The sequence below is a fragment of the Zonotrichia albicollis genome, chromosome 32 (assembly GCF_047830755.1).
Source record: "Zonotrichia albicollis isolate bZonAlb1 chromosome 32, bZonAlb1.hap1, whole genome shotgun sequence".
Taxonomy (NCBI): domain Eukaryota; kingdom Metazoa; phylum Chordata; class Aves; order Passeriformes; family Passerellidae; genus Zonotrichia; species Zonotrichia albicollis.
The window spans coordinates 2249997-2265474 of NC_133850.1; the positions used below are offsets into that span (position 1 = coordinate 2249997).

Here is a 15478-nt window from a genome sequence, read left to right on the forward strand (position 1 = left end):
TGTGTCCCCAGCGTCACCTCTGTGCCACCTCTGTGCCACCTCCTGTTCCTGTGTCACCCTACTGTCACCAGTGTCACCTTCATGACGTTGAAGAGCACCTCCTGGCCCCGGCTGTCCCTGTCCCACCTCAGATCCATGTCCCCATGTCCCCAGGTGTCCCCATGTCCCCATGTCCCCAGTGTCACCTTCATGACGTTGAAGAGCACCTCCTGGCCCAGGCTGTCCCTGTCCCAGTGCCACCCCAGATCCATGTCCCCAGGTGTCCCCATGTCCCCAGTGTCACCTTCATGACATTGAAGAGCACCTCCTGGCCCTGTCCCACCCCAGACCCAGGTGTCCCCATGTCCCCAAGCCCTGGCAGTGTCCCCAGTGTCACCTTCATGACATTGAAGAGCACCTCCTGGCCCTGTCCCACCCCAGATCCATGTCCCCAGGTGTCCCCATGTCCCCAGGTGTCCCCAGTGTCACCTTCATGACGTTGAAGAGCCCCTCCTGGCCCAGGCTGTCCCTGTCCCACCCCTGGCAGTGTCCCCATGTCCCCAGGTGTCCCCAGTGTCACCTTCCTGACGTTGAAGAGCCCCTCCTGGCCAGGCTGTCCTGGCCCTGTCCCACCCCAGATCCATGTCCCCAGGTGTGCCCAGGTGTCCCCATGTCCCCATGTCCCCAGGTGTCCCCATGTCCCCAGTGTCACCTTCATGACGTTGAAGAGCCCCTCCTGGCCCTGTCCCACCCCTGGCAATGTCCCCATGTCCCCAGGTGTCCCCAAGTGTCCCCAGTGTCACCTTCATGACGTTGAAGAGCCCCTCCTGTCCCTGTCCCACCCCTGGCAGTGTCCCCAGGTGTCCCCAGGTGTCCCCAAGTGTCCCCAGTGTCACCTTCATGACGTTGAAGAGCCCCTCCTGGCCCAGGCTGTCCTGGCCCTGTCCCACCCCAGATCCATGTCCCCATGTGTCCCCAAGCCCTGGCAGTGTCCCCAGGTGTCCCCAGTGTCACCTTCATGACGTTGAAGAGCCCCTCCTGGCCCAGGCTGTCCCTATCCCACCCCTGGCAGTGTCCCCATGTCCCCACGTCCCCAGTGTCACCTTCATGACGTTGAAGAGCACCTCCTGGCCCAGGCTGTCCCTGTCCCAGTGCCACCCCATATCCATGTCCCCAGATGTCCCCATGTCCCCAGTGTCACCTTCATGACGTTGAAGAGCCCCTCCTGGCCCAGGCTGTCCTGGCCCTGTCCCACCCCAGATCCATGTCCCCAGATGTCCCCATGTCCCCAGTGTCACCTTCATGACGTTGAAGAGCACCTCCTGGCCCAGGCTGTCCTGGCCCTGTCCCACCCCAGATCCATGTCCCCATGTCCCCAGGTGTCCCCAGGTGTCCCCAGGTGTCCCCATGTCCCCATGCCCCCAGTGTCACCTTCATGACGTTGAAGAGCACCTCCTGGCCCTGTCCCACCCCTGGCAGTGTCCCCATGTCCCCATGTCCCCAGGTGTCCCCAGATGTCCCCAGATGTCCCCATGTCCCCAGTGTCACCTTCATGACGTTGAAAAGCCCCTCCTGGCCCACCTGAGATCCCTGGCCCTGTCCCACCCCAGATCCATGTCCCCAGGTGTCCCCATGTCCCCAGGTGTCCCCAAGGCCGTGTCACCTTCATGACGTTGAAGAGCACCTCCTGGCCCACCTGAGATCCCTGGCCCTGTCCCACCCCTGGCAGTGTCCCCAGGTGTCCCCATGTCCCCATGTCCCCAGTGTCACCTTCATGACGTTGAAGAGCACCTCCTGGCCCAGGCTGTCCTGGCCCTGTCCCACCCCAGATCCATGTCCCCAAGTGTCCCCATGTCCCCATGTCCCCAGGTGTCCCCAGGTGTCCCCAGTGTCACCTTCATGACGTTGAAGAGCCCCTCCTGGCCCTGTCCCACCCCTGGCAGTGTCCCCATGTCCCCAGGTGTCCCCATGTCCCCAGTGTCACCTTCATGACGTTGAAGAGCACCTCCTGGCCCAGGCTGTCCTGGCCGCGGAAGAACTCGTGCTCGGGGTAGGTGCGGGCGATGTCGCGCCGGATCAGGCGCTCGCAGGGGGAGCTCATGCGCAGCAGCTCCGAGTACTGAGCCTTGAGCGGCAGCTCGGCCGCGCTGCACAGCAGCTGCCACACGATGGCGCGGAAGTGGTGCGGGATCCCCTTCCGGATCAGCTCCTGGGGACAGGGAAACCCTAAATGTGACCTTAAACCCCAAATGTGATCCTAAATGTGACCCTAAAGTCACCCCATTGACCCCAGATCTGTGCTCGGGGCACAGCAGCTGCCACACGATGGCGCGGAAATGGTGCGGGATCCCCTTCCGGATCAGCTCCTGGGGGGAGAAACCCTAAATGTGATCCCAAAAACCTAAATCTGGTCCTAAATGTGACCCCAAAGTCATCCTATTGACCCCAGATCTGTGCTCAGGGCACAGCAGCTGCCACACGATGGCGCGGAAGTGGTGCGGGATCCCCTTCCGGATCAGCTCCTGGGGGAGAGAAACCCTAAATGTGACCTTAAACCCCAAATGTGATCCTAAATGTGACCCCAAAGTTATCCCATTGATCCTAAACATGACCCCAGATCTGTGCTCGGGGCACAGCAGCTGCCACACGATGGCGCGGAAGTGGTGCGGGATCCCCTTCCGGATCAGCTCCTGGGGACAGAGAAACCCTAAATGTGACCCCAAAAACCTAAATCTGATCCTAAATGTGACTCCAAAGTTATCCCATTGACCCCAGATCTGTGCTCGGGGCACAGCAGCTGCCACACGATGGTGCGGAAATGGTGCGGAATCCCCTTCCGGATCAGCTCCTACATGGGACAGAAAACCTCAAAAGTGACCCCAAACCCTAAATCTGATCCTAAATGTGACTCCAAAGTCACCCCATTGACCCCAAACATGATCCCAATCTCAATGTCCCCAAAGCCATTGTCCCCAAATCTGCCGCTCCACACGATGGAGCAGAAATGGGGTGGGATCCCCTTCCGGATCAGCTCCTACATGGAACAGGGAAATCCTAAATGTGATATCAAACCCTAAATGGGATCCTAAATGTGACCCCAAACCCTAAATGTGACCCCAAACTGATCCCATTGACCCCAAACATCATCTCAAAGCCACTGTCCCCAAACCTGCTGCTCCACACGATGGCGCAGAAACGGTGCGGGATCCCGTTCGGATCAGCTCTTGGCAAAAGAGATCCTAAACGTCACCCCAAAATCCTAATTGTGATCCTAAATGGGACCCCAAAGTCCGTCCATTGACCTCAAAATGATCCCAATCTCATTGTCCCCAAAGCCACTGTCCCCAAATCTGCTGCTCCACACAATGGAGCAGAAATGGTGCAAGGTCCCATTCTGGATCAGCTACTGGGGACAATGGGGACAGTGGGGACAATGGGACAATGGGGATATTGGGGACAATGGGGACATTGGGGACAATGGGGACAATGGGGACAATGGGGACATTGGGGACAATGGGACAATGGGACAGTGGGGACAGTGGGACAGTGGGGACAGTGGGGACAATGGGACAATGGGACAATGGGGACAATGGGGAAAATGGGACAATGGGACAATGGGACAGTGGGGACAATGGGACAATGGGACAATGGGACATTGGGGACAATGGGGACCCTGGGACAATAGGGACAGTGGGGACAATGGGACATTGGGGACAATGGGGACAATGGGACAATGGGACATTGGGGACAATGGGACAATGGGACAATGGGGACAATGGGGACAATGGGGAAAATGGGACAATGGGACAATGGGACAGTGGGGACAATGGGACAATGGGACATTGGGGACATTGGGGACAATGGGACAATGGGGACATTGGGGACAGTGGGGACAATGGGACAGTGGGACATTGGGGACAGTGGGACAATGGGGACATTGGGGACAGTGGGGACAATGGGACAATGGGGACAGTGGGGACAGTGGGGACAATGGGGGCAGTGAGGACAATGGGGACAGTGGGGACAGTGGGGACAGTGGGGACAGTGGGACAGTGGGGACAATGGGGACAATGGGACAGTGGGGACAGTGGGGACAGTGGGGACAGTGGGACAGTGGGGACAGTGGGGACAATGGGGACAGTGGGACAATGGGGACAATGGGGACAGTGAGGACAATGGGGACAGTGGGGACAATGGGACAATGGGACAGTGGGGACAGTGGGACAATGGGGACAATGGGGACAGTGGGACAATGGGGACAATGGGGACAATGGGACAATGGGGACAATGGGGACAGTGGGGACAATGGGGACAGTGGGGACAGTGGGGACAATGGGACAATGGGGACAATGGGGACAATGGGGACAATGGGGACAGTGGGGACAATGGGGATAATGGGGACAATGGGACAATGGGGACAATGGGGACAGTGGGGACAATGGGACAGTGGGACAATGGGGACAGTGGGGACAATGGGGACAATGGGGACAATGGGACAGTGGGACAATGGGGACAATGGGGACAATGGGGACAGTGGGGACAATGGGGACAATGGGACATTGGGGACAATGGGGACAATGGGGACAATGGGGACAATGGGGACAGTGGGACAATGGGACAATGGGACAATGGGGACAGTGGGGACAATGGGGACAATGGGGACAATGGGGACACTGGGGACATTGGGGACAGTGGGGACACTGGGGACATTGGGGACAATGGGGACAATGGGGACATTGGGGACAGTGGGGACAATGGGGACAATGGGACAGTGGGGACAGTGGGGACAATGGGACAATGGGACAGTGGGACAATGGGACAGTGGGGACAATGGGACAGTGGGGACAATGGGGACAATGGGACAATGGGGACAGTGGGGACAATGGGACATTGGGGACAGTGGGGACAATGGGGACAGTGGGGACAGTGGGGACAATGGGACATTGGGACAATGGGACAGTGGGACAATGGGACAGTGGGGACAATGGGACATTGGGGACACTGGGACAATGGGACAATGGGACAGTGGGGACAATGGGGACAGTGGGGACAGTGGGGACAATGGGACATTGGGACAATGGGACAGTGGGACAATGGGACAGTGGGGACAATGGGGACAATGGGACAATGGGACAATGGGGACAGTGGGACAATGGGGACAGTGGGGACAATGGGGACAGTGGGACAATGGGGACAATGGGACAGTGGGACAATGGGACAGTGGGACAATGGGGACAGTGGGGACAATGGGGACAATGGGGACAAGGGGACAATGGGACAGTGGGGACAATGGGGACAGTGGGGACAATGGGGACAATGGGGACACTGGGACAATGGAGACAATGGGGACAATGGGACAGTGGGGACAATGGGGACAATGGGGACAGTGGGACAGTGGGACAATGGGACAATGGGACAATGGGACAATGGGACAATGGGGACAGTGGGGACACTGGGACAGTGGGACAGTGGGACAGTGGGACAGTGGGGACAATGGGGACAGTGGGGACAATGGGGACAATGGGACAGTGGGGACAGTGGGACAGTGGGGACAATGGGGACAGTGGGGACAATGGGGACAATGGGACAGTGGGACAATGGGGACAGTGGGACAATGGGGACAATGGGGACAATGGGACAGTGGGGAAAATGGGGCAGTGGGGACAGTGGGACAGTGGGGACAATGGGGACAATGGGACAGTGGGGACAGTGGGACAGTGGGGACAATGGGGACAGTGGGGACAATGGGACAGTGGGACAATGGGGACAATGGGGACAGTGGGGACAATGGGGACAATGGGACAGTGGGGACAATGGGGCAGTGGGACATTGGGGACAATGGGACATTGGGTACAGTGGGGACAATGGGACAATGGGGACAATGGGACAGTGGGACAATGGGACAGTGGGACAATGAGACAGTGGGGACAATGGGGACAATGGGGACAATGGGACAATGGGGACAGTGGGACAATAGGGACAATGGGACAATGGGACAATGGGACAGTGGGGACATTGGGGACAATGGGACAGTGGGGACAGTGGGACAATGGGGACAATGGGACAGTGGGGACAGTGGGACAATGGGGACAATGGGGACAGTGGGGACAATGGGACAATGGGGACAATGGGGACAATGGGGACAATGGGGACAGTGGGGACAGTGGGGACAATGGGGACAATGGGGACAATGGGGACAATGGGACAGTGGGACAGTGGGACAATGAGGACAGTGGGGACAGTGGGGACAATGGGGACATTGGGGACAATGGGGACAATGGGGACAGTGGGACAGTGGGGACAATGGGGACAGTGGGGACAGTGGGGACATTGGGGACAATGGGACAATGGGACAATGGGACAGTGGGGACATTGGGACAATGGGGACAGTGGGACAATGGGGACAATGGGACAGTGGGACAATGGGACAATGGGGACAGTGGGGACAATGGGACTATGGGGACAATGGGGATAATGGGGATAATGGGGACAATGGGGACAATGGGGATAATGGGGGCACTGGGACAACGGGGACACTGGGGACATTGGGGACAATGGGGACAATGGGGACATTGGGGACAGTGGGGACAATGGGGACAATGGGACAGTGGGGACAGTGGGGACAATGGGACAATGGGACAGTGGGACAATGGGACAGTGGGGACAATGGGACAGTGGGGACAATGGGGACAATGGGACAATGGGGACAGTGGGGACAATGGGACATTGGGGACAGTGGGGACAATGGGGACAGTGGGGACAGTGGGGACAATGGGACATTGGGACAATGGGACAGTGGGACAATGGGACAGTGGGGACAATGGGACATTGGGGACACTGGGACAATGGGACAATGGGACAGTGGGGACAATGGGACATTGGGGACAGTGGGGACAATGGGACAGCGGGGTCAGGGTGACCCCAAACGTGGTCAGAACATGGGGTGGTCAAAGCAGGACCCCAGCCGTGTCCTCCTGCTGGAGAAACCCACCCCAAAATGGAACAAATCAGAGAAATCCATCCCAAAACTCATCCCATTGGACAAATCCATCCCAAAACACAACAAACTGGACAAATCCATCCCAAAACAGTACAAATGGGACAATTTCACCCCAAAACCCAACAAATTGAACAAAAATCAACCTCAAAACTCATCCCATTGGAGAAAGCCACCCAAAACTCCTCGCATTGGACAAATCCACCCCAAAACACAACCAACTGGACAAATCCACCCCAAAACCCAAAACATTGGACAAATCCATCCCAAAACTCCTCCCACTCAACAAACCCATCCAAAACCCAAGGAACTGGACAAACCCACCCCAAGACCCAACAAATTGGACAATTTAACCCCAAAACTCATCCTATGAGACAAATCCACCCCAACACCCAACAAACTGGACAAACCCACCCCAAAACTCATCCCATTGGAGAAACCCACCCAAAACCCAAGGAATTGGACAATTCCACCACAAACCCCAAGGATTTGGACAAACTCATCTCAAAACCCATCAAATTGGAGAATTCCACCCCAAAACTCCTCCCACTGGACAAACCTACCCCAAACCCCAAGGAATTGGACAAACCCACCTCAAACCCAAGGAATTGGACAAAAATCCATCCCAAAGCTCATCCCATTGGAGAAACCCACCCAAAACCCCAAGGAATTGGACAATTCCACCCCAAAACTCCTCCCACTGGACAAACCCAGCCCAAAACCCAACAAATTGGAGAATTCCACCCCAAAACTCCTCCCATTGGACAAACCCACCCCAAAGCCAAGGAATTGGACAATTCCACCCCAAACCCAAGGAATTGGACAAACTCACCTCAAAACCCAACAAATTGGAGAATTCCACCCCAAAACTCCTCCCATTGGACAAACCCACCTCAAACCCCAAGGAATTGGACAATTTCACCCCAAACCCAAGGAATTGGACAAAAATCCATCCCAAAGCTCATCCCATTGGAGAAACCCACCCAAAACCCAAGGAATTGGACAATTTCACCCCAAACCCCAGGAATTGGACAATTTCACCCCAAACCCAAGGAATTGGACAAACTCACCTCAAAACCCAACAAATTGGAGAATTCCACTTTAAAACCCAACAAATTGGACAAACCCACCCCAAACCCCAACAAACTGGACAATTCCACCCCAAAACTCCTCCCATTGGACAATTCCACCCCAAAGCCAAGGAATTGGACAAACTCACCTCAAAACCCATCAAATTGGACAATTCCACCCCAAAACTCCTCCCACTGGACAAACCCAGCCCAAAACCCAACAAATTGGAGAATTCCACCCCAAAACTCCTCCCACTGGACAAACCCCCCCCAAACCCCAGGAATTGGACCATTCCAGCCCAAGGCCCACCTTGAGCAGCTTCTCCTTCTTCTTCCTCCACTCGTCCCACTCGTTGACGATGCGGCCCCAGAGGATCCAGGTGTCCTCCTCCAGGTGGCTCAGGTTGGACGAGGCCGACGAGCTGGACACCAGCGAGGAGCCGCTGTTGCGCCGGGAGCCGTTCACCGAGCGCATCGACTTGGAGTCGGCCTCCAGCAGCCTGGGGGGGAGAAACCGGGCACAAATCACCCAAAATGACCCAAAACCCACCCAAAATGGGCACAAAATGGGCACAAAATGGGCACAGAGCAGGTGGGAGTGACACAAAACTGACCTGGAGAGAGGGACCCAAAACAGAACCAAAACTGATCCAAAAATGACCCAGAAGTGACCCAAAATGTGCCCAAATGACCCAAACCTAACCTGGAGAGAGAGACCTAAAACCCACCCAAACTGGGCACAAAATGGGCACAGAGCAGGTGGCAGTGACACAAAACTGACCTGGAGAGAGGGACCCAGAACTGACCCAGAACTGACCCAAAATGTGCCCATAGGAGCTGGCAGTGACCCAAACCTAACCTGGAGAGAGTGACCCAAAACCCACCCAAACTGGGCACAAATTGGGCACAAACTGGGCACAGAGCAGGTGGGAGTGACACAAAATGGGCACAGAGCAGGCGGCAGTGACACACAATGGGCACAGAGCAGGTGGCAGTGACACAAACTGGGCACAGAGCAGGCGGCAGTGACACAAAATGGGCACAGAGCAGGTGGCAGTGACACAAAATGGGCACAGAGCAGGTGGCAGTGACACAAGGAGCTGGAGCCGCTGTTGCACCCAGAGCCGTCCCCCGAGCGCATCGACTTGGAGTCGGCCTCCAGCAGCCTGGGGGGGGACAAAATGGCCCAAAATTCACCCCAAATGGGCACAAAATGGGCACAGAGGTGGTGGCAGTGACACAAAACTGACCTGGAGAGAGGGACCAAAAACTGACCCAGAACTGATCCAAAAATGAACCAGAAGTGACCCAAAATGTGCCCAAATGACCCAAACCTAACCTGGAGAGAGTGACCCAAAACCCACCCAAAATGGGCACAAAAAGGGCACAAATTTGGCACAAAATGGGCACAGAGCAGGTGGCAGTGACACACAATGGGCACAGAGCAGGTGGCAGTGACACAAGGAGCTGGAGCCGCTGTTGCACCCAGAGCCGTTCACCGAGCGCATCGACTTGGAGTCGGCCTCCAGCAGCCTGGGGAGGGAGAAATGGGGCAGAATTCACCCAAACTGGGCACAAAATGGGCACAGAGCAGGTGGCAGTGACACAAAATGGGCACAGAGCAGGTGGCAGTGACACAAAATGGGCACAGAGCAGCTGGCAGTGACACAAACCTGACCTGGAGAGAGAGACCCAAAATTGATCCAAAAGTGACTCAGAACTGACCCAAAACTGACCCAAAATGTGCCCAAAGGAGCTGGGAGTGACCCAAAGCTAACCTGGAGAGAGTGACCCAAAACCCACCCAAAATTCACCCAAAATGGCCCAAAATTCACCCAAAATGGGCACAAAATGGGCACAGAGCAGGTGGCAGTGACACAAAACTGACCTGGAGAGAGGGACCTAGAAATGACCCAGAACTGACTCAGAACTGACCCAAAATGTGCCCAGGGCAGGTGGGAGTGACACAAAACTGACCTGGAGAGAGGGACCCAAAATGGAACCAAAACTGATCCAAAACTGACCCAAAATGTGCCCAAAGGAGCTGGGAGTGACCCAAACCTAACCAGGAGAGAGAGACCCAAAACCCACCCAAAATGGGCACAAAATGGGCACAAAATGGGCACAAAATGGGCACAGAGCAGGTGGCAGTGACACAAAATGGGCACAGAGCAGGTGGCAGTGACACACAATGGGCACAGAGCAGGTGGCAGTGACACACAATGGGCACAGAGCAGGTGGCAGTGACACAAGGAGCTGGAGCCGCTGTTGCACCCAGAGCCGTTCACCGAGCGCATCGACTTGGAGTCGGCCTCCAGCAGCCTGGGGGGGAGAAATGGGGCAGAATTCACCCAAAATGGGCACAAAATGGGCACAGAGCAGGTGGCAGTGACACAAGGAGCTGCAGCCGCTGTTGCACCGCGAGCGCATCGACTTGGAGTCGGCCTCCAGCAGCCTGGGAGGGACAAAATGGCCCAAAATTCACCCAAACTGGGCACAAAATGGGCACAGAATGGGCACAAACTGGGCACAGAGCAGGTGGCAGTGACACAAAATGGGCACAGAGCAGGTGGCAGTGGCACAAGGAGCTGGAGCCGCTGTTGCACCCAGAGCCGTTCACCGAGCGCATCGACTTGGAGTCGGCCTCCAGCAGCCTGGGAGGGGAGAAAATGGCCCAAAATTCACCCAAAATGGCCCAAAACCCACCCAAAATGGGCACAAACTGGGCACAAAATGGCACAAAATGGCACAAAATGGGCACAGAGCAGGTGGCAGTGACACAAAATGGGCACAGAGCAGGTGGCAGTGACACAAGGAGCTGGAGCCGCTGTTGCACCCAGAGCCGTCCCCCGAGCGCATCGACTTGGAGTCGGCCTCCAGCAGCCTGGGGAGGGGAGAAAATGATCCTAAACTCACCCAAAATGGGCACAAAATGGGCACAGAGCAGGTGGGAGTGACACAAAACTGACCTGGAGAGAGAGACCCAAAATTGATCCAAAAGTGACTCAGAACTGACCCAAAACTGACCCAAAAAGTGCCCAAAGGAGCTGGGAGTGACCCAAACCTAACCTGGAGAGAGTGACCCAAAACCCACCCAAAATGGGCACAAAACAGGCACAGAGCAGGTGGCAGTGACACAAAACTGACCTGGAGAGAGGGACCCAAAAGAGATCCAAAAATGACCCAAAATGTGCCCAAATGTGCCCAAAGGAGGTGGGAGTGACCCAAAATGGGCCCAGGGCAGGTGGGAACAACCCAAAACTGACCCAGAGCTGACCCAAAATGTGCCCAGAGAGGGTGAAATTGGCCCAAAGCTGACCTGGAGAGAGTGACCCAAAAGTGACCCCAAAGGCACCCAAAATTGACCCAAAATGTGCCCAGAGATGGCAGAGTTGGCTCAAAGCTGACCTGGAGAGAGAGACCCAAAAGTGACCCCAAAGTGACCCAGAAGTGACCCAAAATATGCCCAAATGACCCAAACCTAACCTGGAGAGAGTGGCTCAAAACCCACCCAAAATGGGCACAAACTGGGCACAAAGGAGATGGCAGTGACACAAAACTGACCTGGAGAGAGAGACCCAGAGCTGACCCAAAACTGATCCAAAAATGACCCAGAAGTGACCCAAAATGTGCCCAAATGACCCAAACCTAACCTGGAGAGAGTGACCCAAAACCCACCCAAAATGGGCACAAAATGGGCACAAAATGGGCACAGAGCAGGTGGCAGTGACACAAAACTGACCTGGAGAGAGGGACCCAAAAAAGATCCAAAACTGACTCAGAACTGACCCAAAACTGACCCAAAATGTTCCCAGAGGAGGTGGGAGGGACCCAAAGCTAACCTGGAGAGAGAGACCCAAAACCCACCCAAAATGGGCACAAAAAGGGCACAAATTTGGCACAAAATGGGCACAGAGCAGGTGGCAGTGACACAAAATGGGCACAGAGCAGGTGGCAGTGACACAAACTGGGCACAGAGCAGGTGGCAGTGACACAAGGAGCTGGAGCCGCTGTTGCACCCAGAGCCGTTCACCGAGCGCATCGACTTGGAGTCGGCCTCCAGCAGCCTGGGGAGGGGGAAATCGGGCACAAATCACCCAAACTGGCCAAAAACCCACCCAAACTGGGCACAAAATGGGCACAGAATGGGCACAAACTGGGCACAGAGCAGGTGGCAGTGACACAAAATGGGCACAGAGCAGGTGGCAGTGGCACAAGGAGCTGGAGCCGCTGTTGCACCCAGAGCCGTTCACCGAGCGCATCGACTTGGAGTCGGCCTCCAGCAGCCTGGGAGGGGAGAAAATGGCCCAAAATTCACCCAAAATGGCCCAAAACCCACCCAAAATGGGCACAAACTGGGCACAAAATGGCACAAAATGGCACAAAATGGGCACAGAGCAGGTGGCAGTGACACAAAATGGGCACAGAGCAGGTGGCAGTGACACAAGGAGCTGGAGCCGCTGTTGCGCCGGGAGCCGTTCACCGAGCGCATCGACTTGGAGTCGGCCTCCAGCAGCCTGGGGAGGGGAGAAAATGATCCTAAACTCACCCAAAATGGGCACAAAATGGGCACAGAGCAGGTGGGAGTGACACAAAACTGACCTGGAGAGAGAGACCCAAAATTGATCCAAAAGTGACTCAGAACTGACCCAAAACTGACCCAAAAAGTGCCCAAAGGAGCTGGGAGTGACCCAAACCTAACCTGGAGAGAGTGACCCAAAACCCACCCAAAATGGGCACAAAACAGGCACAGAGCAGGTGGCAGTGACACAAAACTGACCTGGAGAGAGGGACCCAAAAGAGATCCAAAAATGACCCAAAATGTGCCCAAATGTGCCCAAAGGAGGTGGGAGTGACCCAAAATGGGCCCAGGGCAGGTGGGAACAACCCAAAACTGACCCAGAGCTGACCCAAAATGTGCCCAGAGAGGGTGAAATTGGCCCAAAGCTGACCTGGAGAGAGTGACCCAAAAGTGACCCCAAAGGCACCCAAAATTGACCCAAAATGTGCCCAGAGATGGCAGAGTTGGCTCAAAGCTGACCTGGAGAGAGAGACCCAAAAGTGACCCCAAAGTGACCCAGAAGTGACCCAAAATATGCCCAAATGACCCAAACCTAACCTGGAGAGAGTGGCTCAAAACCCACCCAAAATGGGCACAAACTGGGCACAAAGGAGATGGCAGTGACACAAAACTGACCTGGAGAGAGAGACCCAGAGCTGACCCAAAACTGATCCAAAAATGACCCAGAAGTGACCCAAAATGTGCCCAAATGACCCAAACCTAACCTGGAGAGAGTGACCCAAAACCCACCCAAACTTGGCACAAAATGGGCACAAATTTGGCACAAAATGGGCACAGAGGAGGTGGCAGTAACACAAAACTGACCTGGAGAGAGGGACCCAGAACTGACCCAAAACTGATCCAAAAATGACCCAGAAGTGACCCAAAATGTGCCCAAATGACCCAAACCTAACCTGGAGAGAGTGACCCAAAACCCACCCAAAATGGGCACAAAATGGGCACAAAATGGGCACAGAGCAGGTGGCAGTGACACAAAACTGACCTGGAGAGAGGGACCCAAAAAAGATCCAAAACTGACTCAGAACTGACCCAAAACTGACCCAAAATGTTCCCAGAGGAGGTGGGAGGGACCCAAAGCTAACCTGGAGAGAGAGACCCAAAACCCACCCAAAATGGGCACAAAAAGGGCACAAATTTGGCACAAAATGGGCACAGAGCAGGTGGCAGTGACACAAACTGGGCACAGAGCAGGTGGCAGTGACACAAACTGGGCACAGAGCAGGTGGCAGTGACACAAAATGGGCACAGAGCAGGCGGCAGTGACACACAATGGGCACAGAGCAGGTGGCAGTGACACAAACTGGGCACAGAGCAGGTGGCAGTGACACAAACTGGGCACAGAGCAGGTGGCAGTGACACACAATGGGCACAGAGCAGGTGGCAGTGACACACAATGGGCACAGAGCAGGTGGCAGTGACACACAATGGGCACAGAGCAGGTGGCAGTGACACACAATGGGCACAGAGCAGGTGGCAGTGACACACAATGGGCACAGAGCAGGTGGCAGTGACACACAATGGGCACAGAGCAGGTGGCAGTGACACACAATGGGCACAGAGCAGGTGGCAGTGACACAAGGAGCTGGAGCCGCTGTTGCGCCCAGAGCCGTTCACCGAGCGCATCGACTTGGAGTCGGCCTCCAGCAGCCTGGGGAGGGGGAAATCGGGCACAAATCACCCAAACTGGCCAAAAACCCACCCAAACTGGGCACAAAATGGGCACAAAATGGGCACAGAGAAGGTGGGAGTGACACAGAACTGACCTGGAGAGAGGAACCCAAAATGGAACCAAAACTGATCCAGAACTGACCCAAAACTGACCCAAAATGTGCCCAAAGGAGATGGGAGTGACCCAAACCTAACCTGGAGAGAGTGGCCCAAAACCCACCCAAAATTCACCCAAAATGGCCCAAAATTCACCCAAAATGGGCACAAAATGGGCACAGAGGAGGTGGCAGTGACACAAAACTGACCTGGAGAGAGGGACCCAAAATGGAACCAAAACTGATCCAAAACTGACCCAAAATGTGCTCAAAGGAGGTGGCAGTGACCCAAACCTAACCTGGAGAGAGGGACCCAAAATTGACACAAAATGGGCACAAACTGGGCACAAAATGTGCCCAAAGGAGGTGGGAGTGACTCAAACCACACCTGGAGAGAGTGACCCAAAACCCACCCAAAATGGGCACAAACTGGGCACAAAATGGGCACAGAGGAGGTGGCAGTGACACAAAACTGACCTAGAGAGAGACCAAAAACTGACCCAAAACTGACTCAGAACTGACCCAAAACTGTCCCAGAACTGACCCAGAACTGACCCAAAATGTTCCCAGAGGAGCTGGGAGTGACCCAAAGCTAACCTGGAGAGAGTGACCCAAAACCCACCCAAAATGGGCACAATCTGGGCACAAAATGGGCACAGAGGAGGTGGCAGTGACACAAAACTGACCTGCAGAGAAGGACCCATAATGGAACCAAAACTGATCCAGAACTGACCCAGAGCTGACCCAAAATGTGCCCAAAGGAGATGGGAGTGACCCAAAGCTAACCTGGAGAGAGTGACCCAAAACCCACCCAAAATGGGCACAAAATGGGCACAAAAAGGGCACAGAACGGGCACAAAATGGGCACAGAGCAGGTGGCAGTGACCCAAAATGGGCACAGAGCAGGTGGCAGTGACACAAAATGGGCACAGAGCAGGTGGCAGTGGCACAAAACTGACCTGGAGAGAGAGACCCAAAACCCACCCAAACTTGGCACAAACTGGGCACAAAATGGGCACAAAATGGGCACAAAATGGGCACAGAGGAGGTGGCAGTGACACAAAACTGACCTGGAGAGAGGGACCCA

At 55.4% G+C, this 15478-nt stretch overlaps 1 protein-coding gene across 16 annotated transcripts in view; it reads right to left on the reverse strand.

Moving 5' to 3' along the window:
- The window catches only part of EVI5L (ecotropic viral integration site 5 like), a 69524-nt gene that overhangs the window by 41636 nt on the left and 12410 nt on the right, over positions 1-15478 (reverse strand). For 14 of the 16 annotated variants that reach the window (XM_074530219.1, XM_074530220.1, XM_074530221.1 and 11 more), the window contains 2 exons: positions 8357-8546; positions 1964-2188 (listed from right to left, as the gene is read on the reverse strand). In XM_074530219.1, coding sequence (XP_074386320.1) covers positions 1964-2188; positions 8357-8546 — 415 coding nt within the window. Of the gene's footprint in view, positions 1-185; positions 267-1963; positions 2189-8356; positions 8547-15478 lie in introns of those variants that run through there. The other 2 variants (XM_074530225.1, XM_074530227.1) reach the window with 2 other exon arrangements.